Source organism: Rhipicephalus microplus, chromosome 2 (assembly GCF_043290135.1).
Source record: "Rhipicephalus microplus isolate Deutch F79 chromosome 2, USDA_Rmic, whole genome shotgun sequence".
Taxonomy (NCBI): Eukaryota; Metazoa; Arthropoda; class Arachnida; order Ixodida; family Ixodidae; genus Rhipicephalus; species Rhipicephalus microplus.
This window is the reverse complement of record NC_134701.1, coordinates 168370422-168397856: the sequence shown is the minus strand read 5'-3', so window position 1 is coordinate 168397856 and position 27435 is coordinate 168370422. Positions and strand designations below refer to the sequence as shown.

General features: G+C 46.0%; 1 protein-coding gene across 1 annotated transcript in view; it reads left to right on the top strand.

The window, feature by feature from the left end:
- LOC142796441 (uncharacterized) overlaps nt 1–26127 on the top strand; it is a 63439-nt gene extending 37312 nt beyond the window's left edge. Inside the window, exons 3-5 of the mRNA XM_075887089.1 lie at nt 4456–4688; nt 22730–22790; nt 25847–26127. Coding sequence (XP_075743204.1) covers nt 4456–4688; nt 22730–22789 — 293 coding nt within the window. The 3' untranslated portion in view covers nt 22790; nt 25847–26127. The remainder of the gene's footprint in view (nt 1–4455; nt 4689–22729; nt 22791–25846) is intronic.
- The last annotated feature ends 1308 nt before the right edge of the window (nt 26128–27435 follow it).

Below are 27435 nucleotides of genomic sequence, written 5' to 3'. Positions count from 1 at the left end.
ACAGCAAACACTCCCACACCATTTCCAGGTTGTCCCTGTACACGCGTGGCAACCGCTCAGCCCTATCTACTCCGCGTGTGTATCTATACTTCCAACCTGGCGCCCGCTAGGAGCACGTGGCGTTGATGCAAAGCCAGCTGCTGCATGCGCGGTTCGCGTGACCATCTACGAGTCTCATGCTGGGTCTACTTCCCTTTTTCTTTCTTTTCATCACTTCTTTCGCTTCTTAAGCCCGCATTTGCTTGCGCTTCCTCTATCCCAGCATTATCTTGCCTCAGATCCCCCCCCCCCCCCATGAATTATCGCGTGTTTGCGCGTGTCCGTTGTTAACTGCCAATGAATGCGCAATAAGGGCGCTAATGATTAGTGTCCGCTGATCTCGAATTGGATGTTGCTGCTTCGTTTACTACATCCGTACGGAGGAGAATGGCAATTGCGAGCGAGTCACGTCGTCCACCTCCCGATTTCGAAACCTCATCTCGTTCACCGCGGCCCCCGCCGTCGGGTCTGTTATCTCGCCCAGAGATCGCTCCGAGTTTGAAGCGTTCGTTATGCGCGTGGGAACCAACGTGGGATCCTTCTCAGATCATCCACCAACCTCATGTTTGGCTTGACACGTCTTGGATAGGAGAGACATTCGCAACTCTTTGGAACATCGACGCTTTGACGAAACAAAATGGAAATGAAAAAAAAAGAAGCTAACGAAGAGGGGAAAGGAAACGATGGGGATGGCTGAGCGGAAGATGAGGGGCAGCTGCTGATTTAATTACGATATAGATTATTAGATAGTAGGCACTTAAGTGAACCCCACCTCCACTCTCCGTCCTTGCAAAGATATCTGGTCACGACGACGCTAAGTGGAAGATGCATTTTAACGTTCGGGCAGAGGCCCTAGCCTAACCGGGCAGTATTTTGTATTGCTATGGGAATAAGGTTCTGCTTACTCTGTGGTTTATGCCGAGCCCCTTTTGACTTCCAAAGCTCCACCTTTCAAGATCTGGCATGACGATCTTTTCAGCTGGTTGACAGAGTGTGGGAACGATGAGCAGGCGTGCTCATGGGGCCCCGCTGGGTAGCGTGAGAGCTTTAATTGTCTGGCTCCGAAAGGCGCGCTGTGGGAGCGATCACGCTGAACTTAAAGCGCAAGGGTTCTTCGGCTTTTGAATTCAATAAGCGATGAAGAAATGCTTCGAAGGCATCCCTCATTCAAGCCTTTAACCTCAACATTCCCTCACGTCCTTCCCTCGCTGATTTGGGTGGTTGGTCGGACCTGACGTGCTACAGCTGTGGCCGAACATGGAACGAATCCACGTGCAGAGTCATTGTGTTTGAGTCGATACCGCATCAGTCCCTACTGCATTCCAAAGGTAACGCGATTGTGCCCTTCAGCACAATAATTCTAATTATCAGAACAGGTAATAACAAAGACAATCTTGTAGCGGGGCCTCCTGGCAGTATTCTCTGTGACTATTGAGGTATCGACGAAACTTTGCCACACCTCTTATGCGACTGCCCTCGCTGTGCCCCTTGACCACCGATTGTAGTCGCTAGCAGCTTTGCTCGAATGTCTTTCTGAAGAGATCTCGAGAATGAAGAGAATGATTCCTGGATATAACCATCAGGCTGCACAAACCATGGCACTCAGTCGCTATCGTTGCAACCATAGCTGCACTCTTATTAAACGCATATGGTAAGCATGGCATAGCCGCTGAGATGGCTTCACCCAGTATTGTTCGGTTGCTGTTATTTGGGAAAGATCAGACTTTTTCTCACTAACATCTAGCCGGGTTCATCAGTCACCAAATGCTACGTATGCCTTATCGGTTCGCGAATGGCGTTTTTCTTTTTTTTTCTCAAAGTGTGCAGTTGGCTTGCTCATTATCTTTTCAAATATTTTTTTTGTACTATGAATTTTCGTGCAGTGCGATGTAAATGTAACTTTCTCACATAAAGTGCTGAGCACTTATTACTTTAGGTTAAATAATAACAGAGGCTATAATACCTCTAATACTAAGGAAAATTTTGTCACTGCTTTGATAAGTGATTTCTGTTTAGGTTTCAATCAAATGAACCCCATGTTCATATTGTTTACGCTTAATTATGCTAAGTTTTGATGTTATCTTACGTGACCTATTTGTTGCCCTTGCACTTATTTTGTAGGCATTTGATCAACTTCTTTTGTATGCGTAGCATCACTTTGTATTACGACGTCTTTCTTTCTATTAGTCGCATAAATGCGTATTATCACACGTAGTAGCGTAAATAGCTCAGATTGTACCATGTTTTCCCTACTATTTGCTATATTTACCTCTTCCTATCAGCATGCATTCAAATGAAATGTTTTATTTCGAGCACATTCAGTTCTTGTGTTATTGCGCATTCAGTTGCTTCATTTTGTTGTGGGCTGAGAAGCTTTGTCCAGCCGCAGGATAGCGGCTTTTTCCCCCGTTACCCTCATATTTATCAATGACAAATAAAGGTTTTATTTATTTATTTATTTGTTTATTTATTTATTTATTTATTTATTCATTTATTTATTGAAAGAACAACAGGCTTGCACAAGGGGCTGACTCATAGTGATGCTATATACTGGTGAAAAATGTTGGACTGTGAAGTTGTCTATATTATGCTTCTCTGTCTTTCACGTGCCCCACTCTTCTAACTTTCGAATTCCCGCATCCCTACCCTCAGTGTAGGGCGGCGTAACGGTTATTCTGGACCTGTTAACATCCGTGCCATGTTACCAACAAACGGGGCGTTCTGCGAGGTAGGGCGTGCTTCGGCTGGTCCATGCCTTCATGACAAGCCGGATCCTCTAATCCGTACCATACCTTCGCACTAACAAGCAAGAACACAAAAGATTGGACGCCATTCTGCGCAAGGCTACAAGAAGAGCTCTGGGTCTCCCGGTGGCCGCCTGCAACACAAAACTCGGGGCGTGGGGTGTGCTCTACTCCTACCTATAGTTGCGGCAGACGCACCTCATAAATCACTGTACACGGCTTATGCAGACGCCCCCCGGGCGCCGCCGGCTGAATCACTTACACATTCAACACACTTGCACTTCAGAGGAAGCGGAGCATATTTCAGAACTTCGGCGCCTAATGCCCTGGGTCTCTCCGCTCCTCACTAACATGGGCACGCACACGCATAAAAGCAGGCGACAAACGCAGGCTAGGACGCTTGAAATACAACACGGTTCCCGACCTGGTGTATACTACGTAGACATAGCAGGGCCGACGCTCAGGGGATTTTACACGGCCGCCGTAGTTCACCAGGGAATGCACTTCAACAGGCTCTCCTTCAGAGCACGAAATTCAGAGCGGGCTCAGGAAGTAGCCATAGCGCTTGCTGCCACGAATAGCAGTTCGAAGACAATAATAACGGTTGTCATTACCATTTTTGGGCGTGTTGGTAACCGCAGCCTAACGGCATATTGAGCGCTAAGAGACGGGGGCATCAGAGAGAGGACAACACAGTGCCCTAACTTCAACTATTTTTATTTTTAGAAAACGCCAACGTGTATATCCGTGCACAGTGGCACCACCAGTTTATCCACTAACAACGGATCCTATCATAACGGATACGAAGAAAGCGTGCGCGCCCTACCTAACAGTGGAGATATCCCCTTTAGGGCCATATTCTAAAACGGGCTGTTGCTGATCCACCCTCGAAAAACATAATTTGGGCTCCTGGCCATCAGGGTGTACGAAGTAACGAGGCCGCTGATGCGGCCACCCGGGCGCTTACCCACCGGGCTTCTCACCCCAGCTCTTATGACTCGAAGGTCAACACGCCGCTGCTGCGGTTCAGAGAAATTATTTCCTATTAACGCGACACTCACTGCCTTTTTCCGGCTCCTGCAAAGGGGTTGAGTAAAGCAGGTGAGCGGGCTTTGGCACCTGCAAACAGCTACTATACTCTGTCCTGTAATTATCAAACACTTCGACCCTAACGCGGATGGGCGGTGCCCACACTGTGGAGAGACCTGTGACATTTTCCACTTAGTGTGGGCATGCGCGAAAAATCTCCACCTGCCCCCTTCTTCTATTCCTTCCCGAGAGGCATGGGAGACTGCCCTCTTCTACGGCTTCTCGTTGGAGTCTCAACGGACTCTGGTGAGACGGGCGCCAGTCAGGGCCTCGTCATGCGGTGTCCCGGACTAGGGACGCCGACAATGTAGCGTGGTCATGCTTTGGCCCCCAAACTCTTTTTTTTAACAATGGTTTTATCCCTCTCTCTCCTCTATCTCTTGTTTTCCTTCTTTCATACTTCTTAGATGCAGGATTACGCAAGTTGCATTTGATTCTATTTGATTCTATACTTCTGTCTGCGCACTAGCGCACATTCACCACTTTTCTCTTTGATACTTCATTGAAATAGAATATTGCAACTATCTGTAAAATTCAGTGACTTCGTCTCATTAAATTCTACTGTGGTGCTTGATGCTTGCAGAGGATCGTCCAATGTCTCTGGAGCAGCAAGTGCGACTCCATGGAGTGCACTCCAAGTCGCACGCCTCCAAGCACGGCCACCACCAGGGCGGAGTAACGGGAGGAGGAGACAGTGGCGCCACCGTTGTCACGGCCGTGGTGTCCATTTGCGTGTTGGCCGGGCTCCTCTTCTCTGTGGTGCTCAGCAGGTGGAGGACCAACGGGACATCGTCGGATTCACCCCCTCCCCGAAGGGTGAGATCCAAGAACTACCCGAACTACAAACACCCTACCGCGATATCAATGTTGCTTCCTTCAAAGTGCATTGCTTGTGCTCTGGGACGCATTCACTCGAGTTCTCTCTGTGGGAAGATGCGGGTGACATTTATATTGCGAAGCATTTCTTAGCGAACTTCAGCGACATTGAGCGTATCTATCTATCTATCTATCTATCTATCTATCTATCTATCTATCTATCTATCTATCTATCTATCTATCTATCTATCTATCTATCTATCTATCTATCTATCTATCTATCTATCTATCTATCTAGCCGCCTACGACATTTAGCTCTCCTGGCCGTTTCGATAATGATATCGATACCAAACTTGGTATGGCGTAACATGACTGTGTGATGAACATATGTCTACTCATAACATGAAAATCATGACAGGTATGTCATGAATTTCATGATTTACATTTCATGGTCCTGGAGTTCTTGCGGCGGTTTCGTTCATATGGCATGTTGCAAAACTAGTATGGTATGACATGATTGCATGGCGAACAAAAGTGACAGACCCTAACTTGAAAATCATGATATGCGTGTCATGTAACAACATGACTACATGCCACACTCATGATGCGCTCGCGGCAGTTTCGCTAGCGTCACGTATACCAAATTTGGTATTATGGTACGTGAACGGATCACGCAGCTATGTCACTGGTGCAAACATGATAATCATGTGATTGCTGTCATGTAAAAACATGACTACTTGCCATTCTCATGATGCACTGGCAGCCGTTTTGCTAGCTTCACTTACATCAAATTTGGTATTATGTGAGGCGAAAGGACGAGGTAGCCATATTACACATCCAAACATAATAATCACGACATGCATGTCATAACACATCATGACTACATGCCGCACTCGTGATGCGCTTGCATCCGTTCCGCTAGCTTCATTTATGCCAAATTTGGTATTACGTAACGCCACTGGATGACGAAGGTATGTGACTGGTGGAAACGTAATATTCATGAGATGCGTGTCATGTGATAACATGACTACATGCCACAGTCAAGGCGCCAATACGTTTGGACATGACGCGGTGCGCGTGCTCTCGGTGTTCATTTCGCCACGTCACGCCGGCGTTGCCACGCCAGGCGCCGATCCTTCCATATACTCGTAGGCGCGCGCAACGCTGCATTGTTTTGACGCATGCGCGTTTCAGTGCGTCCGGCGTTCCTCCGTCACGACAAGAGGGAGACGCAGTGTTGTCTGGGTAACGCATCGGCGCGAAATGCAGCATGCCACATTTCGCGCCGGTTGCCGTCAGGTCGCGCCGATGGATGCTGCTCGCGCCTGCGTCTGACTATAGAGTGCTCGCGTTTTGCTAGCGTAGCGTCGCTGTGCCCAACGTGCGCGCGCGTTATCGCTACATTGAAGTATATTGGGCCTTTCATGAAGCGCTCGTGGCGGTTTTTCCAGCTCCACATATACCAAATTTGGTCTTACGTGACGTCAATGGAAGACTAAACATATGTGGTGCAAAAATTACACGCGTGTCATGTAAGAACATGACAACATACCGTGCTCACAGTATGCTGCACCCGTTTCGCTAGCTACATATATACTAAATTTGGTATGACGTGGCTTGAATAGATGACGAAAGTAGACACATCCAAGCACGATAATCTTGACACGGAAGTCAAGTACGGCATCATTTACCTCCACCTGGTAACGTTCTGCTTGATTTAAGGTGACATATCAACATTTCTCATTCATGCTTTGCATATCAATGATTGCCACTGTACGTGGGATCTGCGAATTCTTTATGTCTTTTCTTATAGCTGCTTACTCGTAATGATTACCAATATAGGACATGTGTTACATGCGATGGAGTAGATGTGCGAAGGTTCATATGCAAGTTAATCAAAATTCTTTAACTAAACGAATGTGCAATTTTGTTACGAACCTTTTGACAAGTGGAGGGTTTCATGCAATGACAAGCGACTTCAACTTGCGTAGTCGTTTATTGACAGCAACCATCAAGAGGATTTATTCTACGGCATATTGAGCTACGGGACAGCTTTCAGCTCTCCCATAGTAGAGTACCAAGTTCTCTAAATCCTTAATCATTTTCTTAAACACACGCCTCGTATGAGGCCCACGGGACGGCTTAATGATTTTCTATAGTAGAGTACCAAGTTCTCATTTGCTAACCACTTTTTCTGAACGACTTCTTCTGGAACTACTGATTGCTCTTTCATAGAAGGGTATACCGCATTGTAAATCGTCCAGTGTTCTCAAATTCTGGTGCACGTTAAAGAACCCCAGGTCATCGATAGTTCCGTAGCCCACCACTACGGCGTCTCTCATAATCATATAGTGGGTGTGGGACGTTAATCTCCACATACCAATCAATCAATTTAAATCCTCAAACATTTTTTTCTATACACACACACAGCAGTTCGATAGTTTTGTGTAGTGCCCCAAGACGTTCACCATTTATTTTGAGCTAATGGATTATCCCTGTTTTCACGGTCGCTCGAAGAAAAAGGGTGTGCCCTGATGCGTCACTGTGATGCGCCCAAGCAGCAACGTTGTTTTGACAGTTCTGTGCACATAAGCGCTAGTTGGCGTAAAACCGTGCACCTTCACGACAAAAAAAAAAGGAAAAAATTGGTTGTGGAGAGCGCGAGACGCTGTATTCATCCATGTATGAGCATGCCCCCGCGTATGGTGGCATCTTAGATTAAGACAGGATGTCAACGTCGGCACCTTCTATTTCTGTGTTAGAGTAAAGGTCCATTAAATGGCGTTAAAAGTCCAAATGATCACATAAGAGGCTCTTGTTCTGGAAACAAACAAAAAAGAGTGAAAAATCAGGGATCACGACACAAAAAGAAAAGAAAAAAAAGAGTGAGAAAGATGTATAACAAGGGAATGAGAGTTGAAGCGAAAGGGCGAAAGAAAATTTAAAAAAAAATAAAGAAAAACAGAAATAGTGAACAGATAGAAAAAATTGTCAGAGTGACAGATATAGATGAAGAGAAACGCAGACAATAAGGAGGTGCAAAAAAAAAAGAAAAAGAAAGGCAGGAAGAATGACAGAGAAAATTATCAGGCATACCGTATAGCACTTCTGTTCCTTCATGCTTCTATAACTCTTTCTTCGTTTTTTTATTCGTTTATTGGTTTCAATTCAGCAAAACGTACGCATGAATACAAGCTTCATTAGCGTATGCTGTGGCGTTCTCTACTCGACATGACAGCATTTGCGAGTCATGCATACCGATTATATTAGCTATTAATTACAATTCATGTTTTTTTTTCTAACGGAGAAGATACTGTTGACCGGAAAATATATGGGGAAAGTTAGGGCTTAGAATGAAGCGGCAAGCTTTCTTGTGAACAGTATGTTAGAGGGGGGGGGGGGGGGGCTACTCGGTAAGACATTTTGAAAATTTCAGTTACGCTAAAGACGAAGGCAGCAGTACAAAAGGACACAGAACGAACGCCGCCTTGTATTCTTGCATCCTGGTATCTCGTATCAAGCACAGTTAAAAAAAAAACTGCCCGAAGGGCATTCAGATATTTTACTTTATGTATACGAACTTGAAGACCTTGTAGGGTCTCAGTGGGTATGGCACACCAATACTGTCCCTCGCGCTGTGGATCTCGGCGATTTACGTCGGAGAAGGCCGACCAACGTTACACAGCCCCGAACAACCCCTCTCGTTGCAAAATCGAGCGGCAGCCGGCCACCACACTGACAGGCTGATCGTAACAGCCGCGGTACAGAACGATCGGGCGTGTGAAACACGCGGCCTCCTGTGCTCGGGCTTGCGCTTCCGACAAGGCACGTCACACGGTCGTCTCCGAACGAACTTCGATCTCGCACGGCGGTGCATTCTGCGAAGCAAACAGATGGGAGCACAGATAAAAGGCGCCCTCCAGCCATCGAGGGATATTCTTCGAGACCGGCCGGTCAACGAACACCCAGTCGGCCTGTACACAGCGAGTCCTCCTCCTCTCTGGGTCAACGCCGGGTCGAGCTTACGGAGCATCGCTCCTGCGTCACGCACCGCCGGTTTCCTTCCACTGTCACGTACTTAGCTTAAGGCCAGTGCTCGCGTCACCCGTGGTCGACTCGAAAAGATGTAGCAACGATGCTATCTGTACTGGAGGAAAATAAATAAGCCTAGTTGAAAAGGTACTGTAGCAAATGGCGAGACGAATTACCACGAGTATCTTTATTTTTTGAAATCTGTAAAGGGTCTCAATCACCTCGGCTAGCGGTCCGCGTTAATTTAGTTTCCCGCAAGAGACGTGACAGCCAGACAGATTCCAGCGGTGGAAGGAGCAGGCATGGGGAGGAGTTCAAGGAAACTGCAGCTAACGTTGGCACTGCACCCAAGGCCTTTGAAACGAGCCGTTTCAGGTATCTTATATATTGGTATATCTGAAGAGGATATGATGTCAGGTATTGAGAAAGATAGGAATACTAATCTCGAGATTGAGTGAAAAATGAAAACCAATTCTGGAGCAGAGTTTTCACTCCACAGTTATCTTTTAGTGCATGGTTATACCTCAATGAGTGCCTCAGGAAGAAAAAAAAAGAAAATCCTTGAGACCCCGCAGTCACGTCTGTGTAGCTCGTAAACATGCTTATGAAGCAAATAACAATACATATATAGCACGATGACATTCATTTGGAGGCCGGATCTGCAGCGGAAAAGCCGCGTGTTTAAGATTCCTGATCGAGGTACATCAGAATTTGGAACCATCGTTTAGAATGGTTCCGAATTCGATGTTGGTTTCCATCCGTAGAGCTTTGTTCGACTGACAGTTTCAAAGACAACTCTTGTGCCATTCGTTAGCATTTTCAACAGAGATGAGTTGTCATAGTCAGTGTCTGCGTTTAGCTCTGTCATTCATTCCGGCCTTGATCTGATCTCGCGATCAGCTATTGAGCCTAATTCATAACCCCCAGTCTTTTCTATCAGTGCACTTCACATGTATGACATTTGGCCGTGTGAAACAAAATCTATTTTAACAGTGGCGTTTAATTAGCCATACACATTTCGCGGCTTATTCTCTGCTTCTGCGGCGTGCACGTAATTCCAAAACCACCTCTACCAGGACGCTCGTTCAATGTGTTCATCTTTCTTGTCCCTGGCGGGTTACGGGCCCCGTCTGAGTTCCCGCCGCACTGGTTATATGCATATTGGAGGACGGCACGTGATGAATGGTCGGCATGGGAAAACAGACCGCAGCTCATGAAACGCTCGGGAGGGCGCGACGCCAAAACCTATTGTGCATACGTCCAAAGAAACAATGCGCTCCCTAACTGCCCTGTCCGTATGACGGCACGGATAACAAGTGTTCGACCCAGGCAGCGTATGAAGCCGATTCTTGGACCAATAGCCTGAGGCAAGCGTTTGCCTAATGAAGCTTGGCTGTATACGTAGAGCCTCAAGAATGCTCGCCCGGCGCCTGTGCGAATTCGAGGCAGCGTCCGCCCGTAGTGCCGTCGAAGTCGTTTCCTATTAGGATGCATGATAATCTCGCATCGTTTGCGAGAGCTGTCTCACTGTCGCGTACATGTTTGCCACTGTGGGGACACTCCACTGCTCGTAGCATATGCGCCACTTTAGCTTTCATACAGAGAGGAAAGGGCAAAGACTGCTTTGTCACTGAATGTTCCTATAATAAGCTTAGGGTAGAACTTGCATTGAGGCATAATGACTACGTCCTGTGCAAGGCGGTGTAAGTACAACAAGGGAGGCGATGAGAAAGCTGGTTGGGTAGTACTCAACACACTTGGGCCGCGAAAGCGTGATTTATGAATAAGGAACGCCCGCGTCGTCACACGCAGACGTTTTGCGAACGGAAGTCGAACGCTGAGGGGGCCAATTTCGACGTAAGTGGACGTTGGTCGTATGGGAATGGCCCACGAGACGAGTTCCCTGGACAAGTACCGTGCGACGTGGAACGGAAAAGGAAAGGTCCTATACACAATGGTAGTTCGATTGCAGCGCAATGAGTCTCTTGTCAGTAAGCTGTGCCTCGTTTCTCAAGTCACGTGTTGCTCTAATGACAGTTTGCCGCTTTCCTGCATCGAGTGCAGTTTTCGTGACCACCAGCGCTTTATTTTATGCACGGTTAAAGAAATTAGCATTGGTATTGGTAAGATAGTTTAAGACATTATGGAGGCAACATTTCACCACAGTGTGTCGCCGCCAACTCGAGACCGAAAGAAAACCACCCTCTCAGTAGATGCAAAATTCAAAAGGAAGCCACTACGTCCTTTTTATAACAACCTGCCCTTGTTCTCAGGCTTATATAAACGTGGAAAAAAAGCGTTTTTTTAATTTTTAATGTTAGAGTTGTGGTTCCCGGGGCTTCATTATTGCAAAAACCCTGCAAAATAGGTGTCTGAGACCTGATCGTCATGTCACATTTATTTTTATGTTGCTCGCATTTCAAGGTCAACATAGATAAGCAGCCGTTGAGAAATCCTTAGACTGCTAGGGTCATGCCTAAAGTTAACCTTGTAGATCTAATAAGCCGGTGCCCATGTGAATGCACTTTACGACTCTTGGCTTCCGAGAGACTTTCGCCTTAGTAAAAGACGTAAAGAACGTCTCGAAGCGGACAGAAGCGGGTGAGTCTATCGGGCCACGAAAGCTGCTAGGAACGGAAGTGCGGCTTTGTCTTCGGGGCCACGGAGTGTGGCAAAGCGCGAGCCTCTTTTGTTCTGACCTGCCCAGTGAACTTTCACTGCTCAAAACAAAGGAAGGTGTCGAGGAGTGCACGCCCCGTAGCGAAGCCGGCACCGCGATCACATGAATCAGCACTGGAGCCTTACAACGGGGTTAAGCTGGGCAAAACATAGTACAAATTAAAGGAACCATTCAGTATAGGCAACACCCGAAGAATGAGTGGCAGCTAGACAAGAGGCATGGCTCACGTCTTTGCCAACGTCCACACTTTCTAACACATGACTGAATAGAAGGGCTCCTCTTGGCCTTCTCCTCCCATTGTGACGCGGGAACAAAAGCGGGTCGCTGTATGCCGTAGTGTTCGGGCTCAACGGAAGACTTCGTTCACTCGACACCTACTGCTCTCCGGGCGGAAAAGAAGACAACGAACTGTCTCTTGGCGGGACCTCTAACCTTTGCCCAGAAAAGCGTGGCGTCGCGCGCCAGATTCAGCCGGGCGTTCCGGGGCATTCAAGATTCGTTTCATTCACTCGAGTAGGGCTGCAGCAGCCGGCGCGCACGCGCGCTCGAAATTGCCCTTACGTCGCGCGTTGTTTAATTAGCCACCGGCTTGCCCGAGTTTGCCCCCCTTATATAAAGCGCACGAAGGAAGTTGCGTGCATTGAATCGCAAGGCTGGCCATGCAGTTACGGGATTCCGCAGCGTGCTTCCAGAGACGAGCAATTAACAATTTTTGAGATGACCGCGTTTTGGTCACGTATACGCCCGTTCATAACCCACGGGTGCAGATGGTCGTGTTTTGTGTAACAGCTGTCTTACGTATAGTGCCTTTTCACGATGGTGAAGATGTTGTGGTGCCACGCGTATAGCGGCCCCACCGTGGTGGTCCGGTGGCTAAGGTACTCGGCTGCTGACCCCCAAGTCGCGGGATCGAATCCTGGCTGCGACGGCTGCATTTGCGATGGAGGCGACAATGCTGTAGGACCGTGTGCTCAGATTTGCGCGCACGTTAAAGAACCCCAAGTGGTCGAAATTTCCGGAGCCCTCCACTATACGGCGTCTCTCATAATGATATGGTGGTTTTGGGACGATATACACCACATATCAACCAATCAATCAATCAATCATTCATTCAATCAATCAATCAACTTGTATAGTGCATCACAATGGGTTGTTTCACGATAAGTGTGCGTTTCAGTGCTTCTTTCTTTAAAAAGACTGTATTAATGCCCCACTGTTTCTTCGCCCTGTTCATTAGGCTGTTCTCACCTGGAACATGTGAATACTTCTGCCATACGCAAGCATATTCTATCTATGGCTTTTTACTGAATCTAGCCGCAGCGATAAAGGGTGATTGATTTGTCTATTTGGGATAGTAACTACACGCGATCATATAAACACCGTCTTCACTGCTGCTATAGCCGGATACAAATTGAGAAGTCCGCATCGGCCACGCCAAGATGACCGAAGCTCGGAAGCCGATTGCCTCCACTGCTAACCCCTGTGACACGGGTGTTTGAAAGGACATTTAACCGATGGTCTATTGACTCAACTGTCAAGCACAAGCTGCCACGTTAGTGATCTCGAAGGTGATTGAGTCAATAGTCTATCGAAACAAGCGAGCATCCTACACTTTCGTTGGAGCTTCGACGACTATTCAGTGACGGTAGCGGAGACAGAACGAACGTACCAAAGTTGACAAGCAGTTACAACGCGACCACAGCTTCGCGGCCCACCAACTTAAAAACAAAACAGGCATTCATAATTACATATAGACAATTTATTAAATTGCTCCTCCTACAAAAACAACACTGGCGTGTCTGCTTTAGAGTGTGTTTATATTATTTCAATCGCAATAGCATTGACAAAAGTAAAAATTTGCAGCACTACACAATTTTTGTGTGGTGCTGCAACGGCCGTTGAAAACTGCCATGTAGCGTACGTGTAGCAGGTCGACAACTTTATCGAGTCGATGATGCGGCGGCATTTCAACGGCCATCGACTCGACGGCCGTTCAGAAGGGCCCGTTTGACGCATGCATAAAAAAATAACCCAGGCCGCTCCATAAACTACACAATGTTTTTCAAAGGCGATGACACTGAAACTCCGCCCCATGGCATATGTCTGAAATAGACGCCCATTGGTGCTTACATGACTTGAGCGCATCCACCTTTGAGTAGAAAATGCCACAGATATATTATATGAAGATATATCCGGCAATAGGAAGCAGCAACGCTCGGTTGTACGACCTTTTTTCATACCGCGGCAATGGACGCTTCATTTTCCTGTATCTTTCAATGCTTGTAGCCATCAGTATAGGATATACGCGTGACAGCTTTGTGAACGTCTGCCAGACGCTGCGCTTGAAATTTAACGGACACGTCTCGTATAGATCGTTTTCAAAAATAAAAAAAAGGCAGGCCCAGAACTTCACCTGTGTCGCGGAGCACGAGAAGCACGGGCGGGCGCGTGCGCGAGCACGGCACCGGAAGTGGCTAATTGCGTCCTTCCTGGCGGAAAACCATCACCGGCGCGTGTGCCCCGGAGAGGACGCTGCACTTCCCCACGGGGCGCAACGTTTACTTCCGTTCGCCTCCGGGGCCTAGCGACCTCTGCGTCGAGAGGCATCGACGTGAACGCATCGTGTCCGCCCTCGAATGAAACCCCGGCCAGGTGCCGCCAGGTGAAGAGCTCGCGACGGCCGTCGTTACCTCGGAGACAAATGGCCGCTGGTATCTGTCGACGCCGCGTCTGCCGAGGATCAGGGAAGGTCTTCGGATCGCTTAGTTTCAGATGTGTAACTATATCAGTGACAAAGCTACCACCTGTTGATTGATATGCGCGGCTTAACGTCCCAAAACCGCCATGTGATTGTGAGTGACGCGAAGCTACCACCTGTCTGTGTAGTACTGCCGAGGCCCACGTGCCTGGCGCAGCTTCGCACGTGGTCAGTTTTTGTGCGCTTCTGTGTAGTGCTCAGGTAGAGTACTTTACGGTGCTTCAGTAAGTGCTCCTCAGTAAAGCCACGCTTACAAGTAAGGTCAGCTTGGTGTTTCATGCGTGCATTTGTGTTTGCTAAAATACGTGAACCTCATATTTGTGTACCATGCCTGTAGTGCGAGCTACGAAATAAAAACAAACCATTATGTAACTGCTGCTGAAAGACTGGCCAGGTCTTAATAAAGCTGCGGGAAATCAGCTTTTAATTGACCGATATATTTACCAGCATCGCTGTATATACAATATATGAAAACACGTTTATTAGTCCAACGCGAGATTATCCATGTGACTTGTACGGAAAATCAGCTACACCCGTGCGCTAGGACAAATGGTGAGACTGAGTGGCATACGGATGAGAAAAATAACCAATCACAATCTCCAGTACATCCTCTCCATAGCACCTTTTTGAAGCACCTGCTTACGAGATGAAATGCAGCGTTTCATTGATTTTCCAAGAACGTAATAGTAAGGAAAACGAAAAAAAAAGTGACGATACTACTGATATAAAAAATCCAGCTGCGAGCTCTCCTAAAATCTCATGACGTATGTTTTTTTTTTTAATTGCATAAATGCTTCGAGACGTTTGTCGCTTGAAACACGTGCACTGATATGTGGAGCGGTGCCAAAGGCTGTCACCAAGGTCGAGGTATACTGTTTGGGTAGCAGCCCGCAATGAGTTGCGAAAGACGCTGCAGATGTTTCTCACTGATGACCGTACACAAATTAACGTAAGAACACCTACGTCGGGGAGGCACTCCTTCAGTCGAAAGACAGCGTGATAAACAAGTTGAACTGTGATGACTAGCCGAGCAATAGAGTGCTACCAGCCCCTCAGCTCGTGTTCACGAGAGAACAAAAGAACCCATCGTCACTAGGAAAGGTTGAATACTTATTTAATTATCGTCATTACGTTTCAAATGACACTTGGTGGCCTGTTGATCCTCTGGAGATTATTGATGGAGCTAATGCGATTAGCAGTGTAAAATTATATACTATTATGAAAGCGCAGGTAGCGATTATATGTATTACGTGTGGAAACTGTTATTAAGAAGAGTGGCGCGTATTTGTAGTGGAACTTACCCAGTTACCTCAACTACCCCGTCCAGCGTGCAATGAATGGCTGGATAATAGACACAAATAATAAAAAGAAAACGCCTTTTCTATGGTTTTTGTAATTAACGCTTGAACTTGACCGATATTCGGCAACGCGGTGTAGTTTATGAAGGATACCGTGGTGGAATCAAGGCTACACATTTTTTTATACGTTTGTGGGCTGTCTTTGTCCTTTTTTTCTTTTTTTCGTATATGTATACCTATATCTGAATTTTGCAATATTTCGCCTTTAAAGAAGTGTACTTGTCAAAACTGAGAACCGAAACTATAGTATACGTGGGACTTAGCACAACAGAACTGCGTAACCACTGAGTCATTGCGATTTACATCAACCCTTATTGCGCTCGTTACTCTAATTGAATTATACCGAAACATTAGCCGGATACTCAGCATTGTAATAATATTAGGCTTATTCTTGGGAGGTATTCGTGCAGGAGCTCAGTTGTACTTGCTGAGGCATGAGAAATCACTTGGTCTTTTAATTATCGGCCGAAGACCACCCGGAGAGGAAAGCCACTGTCCCCCTTTTCTTCACACTCGTTTTTATCCACCCCCGAAGCCCTCCTAAAACTTTCCCTTATAGTCGCCTGGTTTTGCATTGCCGCCGTGATCGAACTATCTTTTACTAAACGATGTCAAAACATTTTGGTGTTGCATGAAGTTATCATGGTGTCACATGGTGGCGTCATCACAAGGCAATTTTTTTTCATCGCTTGTCTTGACACCGATGCCGTAGTACGCCAACAAACACGGCCAGTTTTAACGATTGGTGAGGCATCTGTAAGGATCTCACCCGATGAATTATGATAAAGGACCACTACTTGACAATGTTTTAAGGCTGTTTTACAGCAAAAGCTTTTATGAGATCACAACTCGGGTCACGCGCCCGTAGTTGTTTGCCGCCGCCGCTACCACCGGTGTCCGTAACCACATCTCATCAAATTAGGAAAAAAAAAACCTAGTGCAATGAAACAGTGCACTCGAACCAAGGTGCGCTGAATGTCAGCCCAATGTTCTACCACTCAGCAACGCCGGTGCTTGGGACTTGGTGACAAACTCGCCTTATGCAGGCTTGATGTCGGGAAAGCAATCGTGTTAATACGACTTATAAAGCGTTTTAAAACAGCAAAAAACAGTATTCGCACGATGCGAATAGCGTAACAACTGGGTCGTCCAATGCTCCAACCCATTATAAAAGCTTGCTCACCTATGAACTGTGGCGCATATCCACTTCAGGCATAATTCCTCATCGTCGTCAGCCACTGCATGAACAATTGGCACATAATTCCTTGCAAGTGTTTAGCGGATACCACACTTCTCAGAAGAATGACGAAAGATAGCATAGCGAATGCCGACCTACTACCAAAAAAATTTTTAATGTTAATGTCGTAGTGGGTATCAAGCAAGTGTGCTTGCAGTAGTTACCCAATGAGTGTTGAGAAAAGGCTCTGAAAGGACGCTCTTCTAGCTTTCGCTGTGACTGCGCTGCGCCTTACGCGCAGTCCTGGCGTTTCTACCACGCTGATGATAGGAAGCCAAAACAACACATGGTGGCGTTGAAACTCGGGAAAGCCAGTGCAATCTTTGGTAGAAAAGTAGAAATCGGGGATGTATATCGCGCGTTTTTCCTTCCTTCCAATGTACGGTCACTTGCTTACGCGCAGAGAGCGTGCGCTGTGTTTGAGTCACCTCACAATGTACCACCTGCAGTGCGGCTTCATAAAGATCTCTGAGCTAGACACGCACTTCCGAGAAGCGAATATAAGAAAAGGAGTAAAGTTCGTTAGCCAAGTTTCTCATGTGGAGCAGCTAGACGACAGAAGACGAGGACACCCGAGTCACTGCGAAATGCATTTCTCAGGTCCTCCGTGATAATACCGTGTACGACGTATGCCTCGAGATAAGTCTCATTCTACTGAAATGATGCCGCGTACTCTATCGATGTGCTGGGCTGACGTTAATAGAAACAATAAAATTGTTGTTTTGATGTGGTATCTAGCAGTAGTAGCTGTGTACTGTCATGTGCAAACGTTTGCGGCGTGCTAAAAATAAATGAAAACTAATGTAAACGGTCATGGGATTCAAATTTTCGAGAAGATTTAGAGTCATGTCCTCCGTGCCGTGCATGGTGCATAACCCGCTGACATCGCCGCGAAGCAGCAAGCTGAAGTTAAACCATAGCGAGTCAAGTTGAAGTGCTTTTTCGGCTGTCGTGTCACGCTTGCTCTATCTTTCACGAACGCGGCCATGTTCTCCCGCTGTGACTTGCTGAGAAACTGATACAGCTTTACACCTGGAGAGCGTCCATTGGTGTTGTCTACATTGTTGGGGCAGCCCTAAACACAACAATACTTCGGACCTAGCCAACGCTCCCGTGGGAACGCTTCTTCCATCACGGAAAGGCAACTTCGCACAGCGAGCGTCTCCTTTTAGCGCGAGAAGCTGACGGCACGGCACGTTAGTTCCCCGCAGCGGCTGCAGAACGCGTTGCGCGCGTTTGCAAGCGCTCCCGTTTCGGCGAAACACACCGACTCACCTGCGACCTCTCCTGCGTCTCTCTTCAAGTTTTCGGCGGCTCACCGCCAGGACCAGGTGCAGTGTTATCATCGCTTTGAAAGCTTGAGCTTTGATTTCCTATATACACCATGTACAACTATTGTGAAGATTAAAAAGACAGATCTCAGGAGCACCTGAAAAAGAGGAAAAGGAAACAAACATTATCTCCAGCCCTGTACAGGACCGGAGAGTCCGCCTAACTACTCCCATGTTAGAACCGGGTGGTCAAGCCTCGTGGCCCCAATGCGGGAGTGCCGGGCAGCTAGGAATTGCTGGTTGTGGTGTTGCGACTTGATCATGCTTGATAACCTTTCACTAATGCTAGGAATAAGCAACCCACGCTCCCAGACCAAGCATTCTAATGTTCAGTCTTGTACCTTGAATGTCTAATAGACAGCGTTCGTGTCTTTAATCCTACGCCATTTCTTGTATTGTAGAGGTGAGCAATATGAACGTGCTTGTGGTGGCGTCATCACGAGGTGTCCAAGTGTTACTGCTTGTGTCCTGTTAAGTTTGACGTGTGAAGGAGGAAATGGTCTTCTACTCGTGCAATATTGTATTGCGATTTCGTTGCGTGTCCTGGGAGTACCCTTGAGTGTATTATCAAACCCTGCAGAGTCGAGGCCACCTTTAAAAGCTCCATGGTCAGTGAATTCGCAAGGCAGCGCTGCTGGGGAACGAGCTCTAGTGCACATTCTCCATCACTCCTCGCACTACCAGCGAGTCATCACAGCATCGAGGCCCGTTGCAGAAGCACCGCGTGAGCATGCCTTTCACGTCCGCGAAGATCCCACTGTGAGGACGTCGCCGCCGCCTGTGAAGCGTGCTCTCGTGTTCCGTACGCGAATTGTCACGCAGGCGCGCATGCCGGTCGCGCTCATCTTGCCGTTGGCGCGTCGCCCGCGGCGAGATCCGCCTGAATAGCGCCTCGACCTCGCTTCCCATATCGTGCGTGGGATGTTGCAGCGACGCAGTCAACCAACGAATGTGCATGGTGGGAAGGCGATCCTCAAGAAAGGCGATAAAAAAGACCCGTATGGCACCCCGGCAAAGAATAAAAATTTCAGCAGATTCCACGTACCTGGGAAGGGAGGGAAGGTGACCATGCATGCGGAGGGAAGGTGACCGTGTTGCGATTTCTTTATTGAGCGACATGCCATGAAATTTTGCTAAATATATGTACAAATATTGCACGCACGGGCATATGGTAAAGATTTGCAGATGTTGATATAACTAGTTGTTTGCACTTGTGCAACGATTCCGACTGAAACATGCGTGTTAGCAACACCAGAAGCTGATATGAAGCGCTGATGCTCGCGAGGATATTGGCTTTGGACACTGCTACATATAAATAAACTTCAGCGCATGGCAACTAACCACAATTCTCGTTAATCCGACGTGACGGCTCTATCAAAAGAGTAAATATGTAATGTTTACAACATTGGCTAAGCCGCACTTCAACCACTAATGATGTTTGACAAAGATTAACGTCTATTTGAAAACCAGTTTCGAGACCTGGCGTAGCTCTGTGATAAAATGCTTTATTGAGACGCAGAACGCTTGGGTTCGATTCCAGCTAGGACCCTGACATTTATTCTTTGCATTTGTCGGGTCGACGCTACCGATGTCGGGTATTTCTTGACGCTCGCGCGTTAAAATTGCCCATGTGTGTTTTCGTCGTTCCTCGGTAGATACTAAGTGTCAATCACCTGTAGCACAAACCCGCATTCCAGCGACACATACCCGCCCGTGGGTATGTGCCGCCGTTGGGCGGGAAGAGTTTGACGACGTACGTGACGGGATTGTGACGTTATTCATGTCTTGACAAGCGCGTCATATTCGTCAAACAGTCTTAACGTCGCATGCTCATTTTGGTTCACGCCAAGTAAAGGGGGTGACCACGAGAGCACCCAAACGTAAGCGGATAGATAGATAGATAGACAGATAGATAGATAGATAGATAGATAGATAGATAGATAGATAGATAGATAGATAGATAGATAGATAGATAGATAGATAGATAGATAGATAGATAGATAGATAGATAGATAGATAGATAGATAGATAGATAGATAGATAGATAGATAGATAGATAGATAGATAGATAGATAGATACGCTCAAAGTCGCCGAAGTTCGCTAAAAATACTTCGCATTTAATAAGTGAACGGCAGTTGTACGCATCTACGACCGTTGCCGAAGATCTAAACTCAACAGAACATAGTCTGTTCCAGCTGAAAATCTCAGAATGTTGCTGTACAGACAACGCGGCCGTTTGGTGGGTTGTTGCAAGCAGATAGATAGATACGAGTAATAAATACAGAGAAGAACTCCTTACAAGTTTCAAGGATGTGGCTTGCAAACACCTGCGGCCTTGAGTGACCGCCTTCTGTCGCGCAGCTTAAACGACGGACGCGTGCTCCCAGCCGCCTTTCTGGTCAAGACTCGCTTATTATTATTTTTTTCGACTCCAGCTGCGAAATGTGCTTCGGCATTTCACACACCTCAAGCACTCACCATTTTTTTTTTCAATTAGCGTGACCACCTAAACTTGCTTTCCTTTTCTTTCTCACCATGCTGTTCCGTAGTATTCGTTCTCTCTTCTGAGTAACTGTTCACCTCGCGCCACGCCCAATCAAGTGCATAAGTGAGTGCCGATCGATCGCTTATCGTAGAAGAACAGGCTGCGTGGAGCAGCCTTGGCGAGGCATTTAATCTCCAATTACCTGTACGTCAAATTTCTTTTAATCACAGCCGGGTGATTGGTCATTCAACGCCTCAAACTCCGTAGTCTGCCCCCGGCACAATCTAGGTTAGGTCGCGCGTGTAACCTCGTTCGCCTTCCAGTGCACGTTCTTTTGACGGATTACGTGATCGTGGACTGAAGCTAATCGTTCAGCCAGAGACTAAGCATGCAGCGAAAAGGTCAAGCAGCGGATAAGCCTTTTTGTGTTGACGCGGTCGCTCGGCATGAATGCGAGTTTCGTATTGAAGTTGGTCGCCCTCGGGGTCTTGTCCTTGGATCGGGCCAGCGTGCAAATGAAACATTACACGGCGACCACTCGGACACGCGGTGCTTTTGTTATTGAAAACTCTTGCTTCCTGCCGACTGGTTTTTGTGCGTTTCGAATGGCACCTGCATGGCCTCCAGTCATCTTGCCGCGTACGTGCGTATACACATGTAGGATGGGGAACGCGAGGTCGTTAAGTGCGAGCCCGTGTTACGGTGAGATCGCGCGCACACACACACGCACAAAAAACAACAAAGGCCAGATGTCCAAGTTGTGAGAATGTTCAGTTCTCCAGCACCTGAGATAATTTCACGTTACAGAATTGGAATGGCAAAGAAACACCCGACAATCTGCAACAGCAAGATAGGAATTCCTGATGTTATCGTTGATTCATATGTGGGGTTTAACGTCCAAAACCCACCATATGGTTTTGAGAGACGCCGTAGTGGAGGGCTCCGGAAACTTCGACCACCTGGGGTTCTTTAACGTGGATGTTATCGTTCATGTCATCGTTTCCAGCAGGCAATTTTTTTTAATGCGAAGCATTTCTTCGCGAACTTCAGCACTTTGAGCGTATCTATCTATCTATCTATCTATCTATCTATCTATCTATCTATCTATCTATCTATCTATCTATCTATCTATCTATCTATCTATCTATCTATCTATCTATCTATCTATCTATCTATCTATCCCCTTACGTTTGGGTGCTCTCGTGGTCACCCCATTTATTTGACGTGAACCAAAATTGGCATGAGAGGGTAAGATGTTTTGATGGATACGACGCGCTTGTTTTAAGACGTGAATAATGTCACAATCCTGTCGCGTACGTCATCAAACACTTCCCGCCAGACAATGGCACATACCCACGGGCGGGATATGTGCCGCTGTTATGCGGGCATGTACTACAGGTGATTGACACTAGGTATCTGCTCAGAAACGACGAGAACACACATGGGCAATTTTAATGTGCGAATGTTAAGAAACACCCGAGGTCGGCAGCGTCGACCCGACGAGTCCCAGCTGGAATCGAACCCAAGCATTCTGGGTGCCAATGAAGCATTTTACGACAGAGCTACGCCATGTCTTGGAACTACTTTTCACGCTAATCTTTGTCAAACGTTAATAGTGGTTTCAGTGCTGCCTACCCAATTTTATAGACATTACATATATACCAATTTATACAGCCATCATGTCGGGTTAACGTCAGATGTGGTTAGTTTCCATGCGCTGAAGTTTATTTATGTAGCAATGTCCAGGGCAAGCATCTTCGCGAGCATCTAGTGTTGAGCTTCTAGTGTTGCTAATACGCATGTTGAGCTTCTAGTGCTTCATATGAGCTTCTAGTGTTGCTAATACGCATGTTGCAGTTGGCATCGTTGCACAATTGCAAACAACTGGTTTAAACATCTGCAACTCTTCGACATATGTCTGTGCGTGCAACATTTGCACATATATTTAGCCTCATTTCATGACGTGTCGCTCAATAGAAAAATGCACCATGGTCACCTTTCTTCCGCATGTTTCGCATAACGTGGATTTCCAGGTACGTGGGATCTGTCGATCTTTTTTTTCTAGCTTACGCTTTAGAGAGAGGTGACTCGCTTCCAACTTATATACTACAATCGCTCTAATCTTGATTTGTATTTCATTTCTTTCTTTTTTCTTGCAGAGTAAGCAAGGCTACATCGTGGTGTCCCAGTCATCCCCAGAAAATTCGTCGCCTGTTTAAGGTAAAAACATCTTCATATGCATGCGCGTGTATCTATGTGAGCATGCGCGAATTTGCATGTATGTTTGAATGAATGAATGAATGAATGAATGAATGAATGAATGAATGAATGAATGAATGAATGAATGAATGAATGAATGAGCAATACGCTTAGAGTATATAATAGGACACTTCGTGGTATCTGCTTCAGGCTTCGACACCAGAATTAAGTTACATTGTAGTTGACCAGTTGGAGCACAAAATGCCATTTGTCGCGCTCATGCAATAATAGGTGACCTCCGCTGCGCTAGCCTCGACGGAAGTGGGCATAAAAAGAAGAAAGAGAAACAGAATGAGAAGGAAAACAACTGACGCGCACGCACGCGCATAAGAGCATTCATCGTGCCATCAAAAACGGTGCCAAAGCTCTAGCATTGTAGAAAGCGATCAGCATGGATCTCACATGGCCTGCAGCGCAGCTGATGGTCGAGTTTTACAACGAGTATACTTCAGTGTTAAGAAGGGTAGATATGTTTTTATACGCAGATAAGTCGGTGCGTAATGAGGGAGGTGGCTGAGAGTCAAAATCTCCCAACGAGAAAATAATGAGCGTCCAGTTAACCGTACCGCATTCCTAACGAGACAGATAAGTACGGAGCAAAATGTAGCATTGATCGGATCTCTCGCTTCTTAAGTTTTTTCAGCTCGTAATCTCTGCTAACCACGTCTGAACGCCGCCAAAAGGTTTTCAAGAGCCGTCTAGTACCTCGATAAACTCAATAAAACGTCGTGTTTCATCAAGTCAGTACCAGCCGAACCGGAACCGCCACTGCGCTTCACACAGTGCAACGCCTAACCAAGACGACCTCCCGTGGCCCGAGCATAGCCGATTCTATAGATATAATCTCTTCCGCACCGATTGTTTTTGTTACATTTCCCCTTGGTGTTTTCTCTCTCCACCCTAGTTCCGTATATCACCGATTAGCGGCGTGCTAGGCGCCTTCATCCATTAGTCCGGGCGTGCGCGCCATCTACTGGCATGGTATTTTTGTCGAAAGTATTTAATTTTTTTTACTGATTCCGTACCTCACACGATTCGTTCATGCATCGGTCGTGCGATTTTTGTGTGTGTGTTTATGTGTATCCTCCGCAGAATTCGTGCGAACTGTGGCGAGGGGGAAATCCATAGCAAAGTTCCGGAATGGCGAAGTTCCGTAGGTGCAGCGCGTAGTCAACTTGTCACTGGTCTCTAAAACTCTGCGTGATAGCGTACGTGGTCTTCATTTTTTTTCCTTCTTTTTTTTTCCTGTTCTTTTGTGCGCGCATGCATCGCATGCTATTCAACTGTTGTGACGTATCTTCGCCAGGGGCTGCCGGCAAGAGCAAGATTTATCTACGGTATTTCGCCAGTGCTTGCCTTATTTTTTTGTCCATAGTTTAGTAATCGAACAACATACTCTAAATACGACTTCCGAACGAAAATAACAACTGACAGCTAGGCCGTATGATCAGATAATTCGAAAACGTAGTGCGTCCATGTATTACAAGTGGACCACTCGCTGGTAGTGTCTATCTTATTTTTTCTTTCTTTGACAACAATTTATCTTTCCTAAAATCTGCACGCTCCGTTGTGATTTGCATTCTTTCCAAATTCATGATGCCAACCAGGCACTCCGCTATACGCAAACTTGTCAGCCGTGTCAAATCAGGCTGGACTTATCATTGGTATTTCTGGTAGAAGAGCACAAACTATGGAAGGGTGCGAAACACAAGGGGCACAACGCCGCAGAATAACTTTGTTCTGTCTCGTACGTTTCCCTTGCCCGTAGTTTGCGCCGTTCTGCTATAATCTGCAAAAACCGCCAATGGCCCTTACGTAATTTTTTGCTACTTCTTGCGTTGATAGCTCGGAAAATTTGAATGCATCGTAGAAACAAGTACGTTGAATCACAATCTAAAACCGTATTATTTGCCTTAAAACAAGTTATTGCATCTCAGTATACCAGAGGAGGTCCCGCAGTCGGAAACTGAATTGGGACCTCTTGTAGATGGTAACAATGAAAAAAAAATTGAACTTGTAGCATCCGTTAAAAGGAAGAATCATCAGAATACACACGGTAAGATCAGAAATCATGTACATTTCTAAAACATAATTTGAAAATCAAGAAAACATGAGATAAATTAAAGATAGAGAAATTAACTATTTGGCACGATATATCAAAAATGCAGAAGTACAATTTAACGCCTGTGTAAAGGAACGTTTTTAAGTCGACTTGTAGTGATTGATAAAAAAATTTTATTTCTTTGACTAATGGTCTTGGAGTCATTCATTTTAAAAGTGATGGCAGTAAGTTTCATGCGTAAAAGGCGCTAAAACGAGTGGTTTTCACCATAGTTCGTTCATATTTCCGACAAGATGAGTTTATTGTTTGTAGCAAATCTAGCGTTGTTGTAGTATAGAGGTAAATAAAATGTGGGGATGGAAATAACACATCTATTATTGATATGCTTGAAAAACCAGATGGCTATAGACTGTATTTAACTGTATTGTACACTGCAAGTACATTTGAGGCATGGAATAGTTGTTTGGAATCGCTATAACGTTAGTTAATTGTTACTACGCTGACCGCTTTGTTCTCAGCAGTCTGTAGCGGTGCAAGGTGACTATTTTAATTACTGCCCCATGTAGTTATGCAGTAGCTGATATGCGGATAAATACATGCGTTTTATAAAGACATAAGATTGGGACGTGAAAACAAAAAGGGGGGGGGGGGCGACGAGCTGGAATGAGGATGTGTATACCATCTATAAGACATCTTTTTTCAAACATTATTGTTAAATTGAACAGTCTTACACTTTTTCAAAGCGTCAAGAAGTCATTTCTTCATTTTCCTTAGTTTTTGTGACAAAAGCCAACAGTTCTATTCAGTTTTTTCAGTAATTTTTTTAGTAAGATGAGTAGTAATATCGTTAACATAAAAAAAAGTGCACTCGTTCGTCTCACGCCTTAATAACAACTTTTTGTTACATTCGCAGGCGCCTGTGCGTATTACATCACTGCTTTTATTTTCTTCGCAGGTCGTTCCGTTCGACGCGCCATGAAAGGAAGCCGACTGCGAGTGCCATCGGCAAACTGTAATAATGATTTATATAGTGCGCCAAGTTGTCCGACCAGCCACGTACAGCTGTGCACCGCTAGTCTACACCACGGGGCACCTTCTTTCAAAGCTGCCTGGACACGAACTGATAAGCACGAACACTAAGGATATGGGAAGGTTGTAGAACTGACTGATAGCGAGTGTTTACTAGGCTTTTCCGGACTCCTTCCCACTCCTCTACAAAAGCTGCAAAGACCGTGGTTCAAACGTAAAAGAAACTTTGCGAGTGCGTCCACGTGAGCAGTCCTCCGGTCGTCGAATGGTACCTCGGAAAATGCAGGAGTGTGCTCAGTTTACTGTGTGCTGTACCGAACGAGTTCAAGGCAACTGCTAGCTGTCACGAGGACGGTTGAAGAATATTCGATCGCCCGTGTGTCTGTGAAGTGCGGCGAACGCGGAGAATAAGGTGGAAAGTGACTTTCAACAGACGAAATGTGCTTCTGCGTGCTGACTGTCCAGAAGCTGTGCGTTTTGGTCATCTTTACACGAAATAGTTGCGATCTCCGTGGAACGCATGGTCGTGCGATAGTGGTCTCCTAACAGTAATCACAGTGTGAGTCACGCTGTTTTTACACGTGTTGTGCGGCCGAGCTCATTTTTGATATCGCAGACGTACAGTGCCACCATTCACTCTTAGCGGGACTCTTGCCTTGAAATACAAGCGCAAGATTCTCGGTTGACAATCTTGAACATCTTGTACAGATTCGAATGAGTGCGAATGGTTTCCTTGCCGTAGTTTATTTGTTCCCAGATTGTGCTCGATAAGCACCCGCGTTTTGAATCGCTGTCTATGGTGTCAAGAAATTAATGTCACCTATTTTTTTTATTTCGATGAAGGCGCTATGATAGAGGCCTGTGAACTGTGCGATGTTATTGCACGTTAATGAACACCAGATGGTCAAAATTACAGGAGTCTTCCACTACTTATCCCTGATATTCTCATCGTGGTTTGGAGGCGCAACCCCCCCCCCCCCCCATATTGTTAATGCTGCCTATTTCTGCTAATACCCTACAGATGCCACTTCCTACCGGGTTGGATACAAGAAGAGCACGAAAACTGGGAGCCCTCACTTAGCGTTATTGTTTTGAAAAACAGTAACAACAATATTTTGAGTAGGAGCTCGAAGACGATTAGAAATGCGCTTACTTCCACACTTACATCGTACGTACGTAAACGTGTTATTGTGCAAACCCTTATGACAGTGCCGCATAAACAAAAAAAATACTGCGACAACAACGTGGGGCACTATCAGTTCTCATTGACTATACTTCGTGAAAATATAACACTCGCTATTCTTTTATAAAAGATACTTTCAACTGCAGTTAAAACTGCGTTTTATAGAATATCGAGTATTATATTTGGCCGCTGCCGAGCCTTCCAACAAAATTCCTGAATATATATATATATATATATATATATATATATATATATATATATATATATATATATATATATATATATATATATATTCTGTTTAATGAGGCACTCATTGTATGTACAGCTAACAC